At 36.2% G+C, this 4,589-nt stretch overlaps 1 protein-coding gene across 2 annotated transcripts; it reads right to left on the bottom strand.

The window, feature by feature from the left end:
* Positions 1-280: 280 nt before the first annotated feature.
* On the bottom strand, positions 281-4,373 carry LOC105790826 (DNA repair protein RAD51 homolog 2). Of its 2 annotated transcripts, XM_012618617.2 has the most exons (13): positions 4,219-4,373; positions 3,301-3,902; positions 3,101-3,214; positions 2,864-3,016; positions 2,596-2,699; positions 2,412-2,475; positions 2,261-2,316; positions 2,058-2,138; positions 1,873-1,932; positions 1,681-1,772; positions 1,491-1,610; positions 1,016-1,159; positions 281-766 (listed from the first exon to the last, which is right to left on the bottom strand). In XM_012618617.2, the coding sequence occupies exons 2-13, from the start codon at positions 3,382-3,384 to the stop codon at positions 723-725; spliced, it is 1,116 nt and encodes a 371-aa protein (XP_012474071.1). In that variant the 5' UTR covers positions 3,385-3,902; positions 4,219-4,373; the 3' UTR covers positions 281-722. The 2 variants fall into 2 exon arrangements, 1 of the variants encoding a protein (XP_012474071.1); XR_008197782.1 differs by lacking the exon at positions 281-766 and having other exon boundaries at positions 1,141-1,159; positions 1,491-1,605.
* Between the last annotated feature and the right edge of the window lie 216 nt (positions 4,374-4,589).

Raw genomic sequence — 4,589 nt, 5'->3', positions numbered from 1 at the left:
GTTGGGCTAGGTCGGAGTCAAGCTTAATTTTTTACCCAAGCTCATTTTTGCTCAAAACTCTTCAAAATTTCGGACGAATAATTCGACTCATAAACCTGCCTAATTTCCATATACATGATAGAATTTCTAATTTCTATATAAAGGTTTAGTTTTTGATTTGTTATATAGATTTTGATATTTTTGAATGTTTGGCTATTTCGAAGTACCTTTTTTTTATATATAATTCCACACTGAAAAAATATTAATATTGACACAACATTAAAACATAAATAACAGATAATAAATAGAATATAAAATCTTTTATATGAATAAAAAAGTATTCTGAATAGAGGTCTGGAATGGGAATCATTTCCTGTTCATGGATTGGTGTTGATCTCATCTCACCACCCCTCTAATACTGCAATTATTACCATAAAAAAGACGGGAAATTTTCATTTTGTACATATTACAAATAAAGGGAGGGATAACCCAACAAAGGACTTAACTATTGTTCCCTTTCCCTTATACCGTTTTACTGTAAAGACAGACATTAGCATACTTTTTGAGTTGATCTTGCAGGATTTACAAAGTTGAAAGGAAAAGGAAGAGAAGCCTCATCTTGAACAAGATTCACAGAAATTCAAGAAAAAAACAATTCCTAGATTGACCTGTAAAGTGGATTAACAATGAATTCTGTTGATTTATTTTCCGAAATGAATTCATTCATGCCTGAAAAGGATACATCAATGCAAGCCTTCCATTCCAAAATTGATTATTTCATTGTGCCCTGCATTTTTTGCCATTGCAACACAAGTTCCAGTAACTATTTACTACAAAAACCAAATGGTTAGACTACTATTATCCTGTAAACTTAAACCAAGTGTGTTTTGAATATTTTAGCAGATTGTTTTCCGCGAGAATTTGCATACGTGAAATCATAAAAAAAAGGAGCTTCATCGCTGGAACCATGCCAGTGATAGTCTTGATAATATATTCAGAATATTGAACGGATTAACTAAAGTTTGTGGGAACGAACCTTGACAGTGAATTGCGTTTATCTCAGGTCCCATCACTTCTTTTCCATCATCACTTAGCAATGAAATACCTGATGAAGTAATGTGAAAAGGAAAAGCTAGAGGGGGAGATATGGGAGATTTTGCCACCTTTATAAACCTCTCACCTGCAATAGAAATAAATTGTTCAAAGTGCGATCGCAAACAGGTAGATGAGATTTAGCTCTTTCTAAAAACTGGAAATCGGGTTTTACTTTCAGGAAAGTTTCTCCAATAAAAGCAACATTAGATACATACACATAGTTCATTGCTTTTATTTCAAAACAAAGAAGGGAAGACCGAAAATAAGCAACTGAATCTTTAAATAAACATGAAATCGATGCAATATTTACATTTCTTCGATATTGCACAAACCATCTAACAAAAGCATTCCATTCTAACATGCAGAAGAAAAACACGTCACTAAAGGAGGATCCAGCAACAATGTATTGTAGCAACCTGATTTAGCTTCAAGCACTAAACGAGTGGTTACAGCATGGGCCCATTGAATCCCCAGAGCAGCAACAAGATGAGAATCATATTGCATGGGAGTCTCTATAGCTCCATCCCTACTCTGAACTGCACAAGTTATATTCTATTGTGAGAATACGTCTGGAAAATATTTTACAATCAGAGTATGCGACTTTACCTTGGAAAGAATACCGAGAGGCATCGTCATGGTTTCGAGATCTTACTTGGTTCGTCACTACAACTGGAATTCGTGAAAATTCAGCTAGCGACCTACATGTATTTCAAATAAGCAACATATATAAGTCGAACTAAAGAGATGATTAACTCAAGCAATAACAACAAATTAGAGGGTTTGAGTTTTTTCTTTTACTTAATGAAGGAGATATGCCAACTCAATGTTTGTTGTCTACGAGCACCCTGCTCATGTTCCCTGTATCAAATAAAACCGTCATTTCTTGAATAAAAGAAAAACAAATTCTGCAAATTTTCCAATTAATGATGAAGAGAGTTAGTGATAAACATCATGACAACTCATTTATCCGAATCAAAGCTTACCCTGAAACAAGTGCAGCCATGCTATCAATCACTAGCATCTTCACTTGGTTTTGGAGGAGTAAAACTTTGATTTGTTCCAAACTGAGTAATAAGTAACATACCAAAGAATTTTAATAATGTTAGTTGAGTATCGTTAAATTAGCGCATTAAGGTAATAACAAGAAGTAATAAGTGTCGCTGAGAAATCTCATTCAGTGACAAACCTTTGTGTAAACTCTGCAAGTGATGTTGGCCTCAAAACAAGGATCCTGCCAGCCATCTGCAATACAAATGAATATGCCATTCTTTTCGTTCTTAGCTAATATTATAACGAAAAGAAACTTGAAAAATCGAGAAAGATATGATTCCGCATACCTCTTGCGCCATCTCTTTCATCTGAAATATTTCAGGAAAACTTCTCAATCCAATTTCTAACAATCTGGAAAGGGGCAGATTTATAACTTAAAAAGTTCGATATTTTCCTCCTGAAAGAAAAGGGTGCAAAGAAACTAGAAACCCGAAACAGAGACGGGTATTGAATAAAAGCCGATTTAGCTACCTTCTTGAACTGAATTTAGATTCAACATCAATATATATCACTCTACCATCCAAGCCTCCATAATTTGTAGGCAATGAAGCCAATAGCGAAAGCTTCAAGCAAAACTGGAATTTAACCAAACAAAATACGAAAAAAATTATTAACTACTTATTTCCCTGATTCAATTATAGTTTACAAATAAAAAGCAAAGGATTCTCCAAAGTTATAATTTTTAAGAGACTTCTAAAATCCATTAATGAAAGTAAATGAAAATTTTCAAACTTCTTACTTGGGTTTTGCCAATTCCAGCTGGACCAACTAATTCAGTTAAAACCCCAAAAGGAATTCCCCCACATAAAGCTGCATCCAGTCCTTTCAAGCCTGTTGGAAAATGACCTCCCAAGTGCTCGTTTTGAAACCTTTGTTCCATTAAAGAAAGTGCCTGGGTATCAATCCAAATCCCTAAATCTGTTAGAAATTAAAAAGAAAAAAAAACCCCAATTAATTGAGGAAAAAAATCACTTACAGTTTGATATGGTGGAGCAACGATCTCACTGATCTGCGATAATGCTGATCTTACTTCCGTTAATCCCACATCTAACAACTCCATTAACTCAAATTCCGTTAAAGATAAAGCGTCCTTCAAAAAAAAGTTTTACTACAAAATATCACTGAATTTGAAGAGCTTAAAACAAAAATAAAAGAAGAAAAGGAAGAAGAAAAAACCTTGGCAGTAGAAATATTACGGGCGGAGAACACATTGGCGATGGATTTGGGGAGTGGGATTTCGCTGATCAGCTTGTTCGCCATTACCCTTTCTGCTGATCTTTCCCGCCAATTATGGTCTACTACTAACCGTTATTGCTTTTATTTGGGCTTTATTTTTGTGAGTCGGCCCATTATTTTTTGTCAGAGACCGTTGTTTGGGCCCATTGCCAGTGAAGTGAAATCCTTGAAACCCAAAATGGTTATTTTGGATAGCCTTTATAATAGGCCCAATTTGCCCGGGCCCAAAATCACAAATAAATAAACCAAATAAAAAAATTAAAAGTCCAAATGTCCAGATTACAAACCAAAATAAATTAAGCCCCAACCCGATTACAAAATCCAAATATCCACTAAACCCAATTAACCTAGCCCAAACACTAAGCCCAATTAGCCTAAACCTAAGCCCAATACCCTGGCCCAACACCATAACACACGGCATCAAGAAACCCTAGCAACAACCCCCCTCCCAGCGCCGCAGCAGCCTCACAACACATCACCTTCGGCTCTCCCCTCGCACGTGCTGGCCTCCTCACACACACCGCCACATCAGCGCCTTGTACCTGCAATGTCACAAACAAACAACAGAAGGCCAAGAAACAGAAAAAGGACACAGCAAACAAGCAGAAATGAGCAGAAAATAGCAGCAAATAAAAAAGGAAAAATATGTATTTTGTTGTAATTTTGGCAATATAAGGCCAGATATTAGAAATTGTAAAGGGGGCACGAACATTGTAAAAAAAAAATCAGAAAGCAATAAAAAATCAAAAAGTTCAAAGAGGTGATTTTCTTCGTTTTTTTCCTTTTATTTTTTGGATTCTTTGTTTTCTTCTTTGGCACCAAACGAAAATAAAAGAGGAGGAGAAAGGAGGTTCTTACCTTCGCGAAGTCGCGCCGTCGGAGCCCTGTTGATTCCGTCCGAAATGGAGTTGAATGAGGTTCGGGTTGTGCAGCGGCGGAGAGAAAAGGAGTTTTTTTTCTGTTTGTTTTAAAATCGTTTAGGGGTTAAATTTTTTAGGGTTTGTGGTGATTTCATAGGGGGTTGAAACGACACGTTTAGTGCCCGTTTCAGTGGCTCTAAAACGGTGCCGTATTGGCACTGACCCGATGACCCGACCCGAGCACGACCATATCCGCGCGCTTTGGTCTCGGAGGGAATATTTGTGCCATTAATCCTCATGATTTATTTCATTGTTTTAATCCAGTTTTCCTTTATTTTCTAAATTTGCCCTTCATTTTTGATGTTGTCC

This window comes from Gossypium raimondii, chromosome 7 (assembly GCF_025698545.1).
Source record: "Gossypium raimondii isolate GPD5lz chromosome 7, ASM2569854v1, whole genome shotgun sequence".
Classification (NCBI taxonomy): domain Eukaryota; kingdom Viridiplantae; phylum Streptophyta; class Magnoliopsida; order Malvales; family Malvaceae; genus Gossypium; species Gossypium raimondii.
The sequence above is the reverse complement of the archived record's forward strand: the minus strand, read 5'-3'. Positions and strand labels throughout refer to the sequence as shown.

Coding starts and splice junctions, on each gene's coding strand:
- LOC105790826 (XM_012618617.2), bottom strand. CDS start 3,384: ATGGCGAACAAGCTGATCAGCGAAATCCCACTCCCCAAATCCATCGCC. Junction 1,611..1,680: donor CTCTCGGTATTCTTTCCAAG/GTAAAGTCGCAT, acceptor TAACTTGTGCAG/TTCAGAGTAGGGATGGAGCT. Junction 1,160..1,490: donor AGTGCTTGAAGCTAAATCAG/GTTGCTACAATA, acceptor TTTCTATTGCAG/GTGAGAGGTTTATAAAGGTG.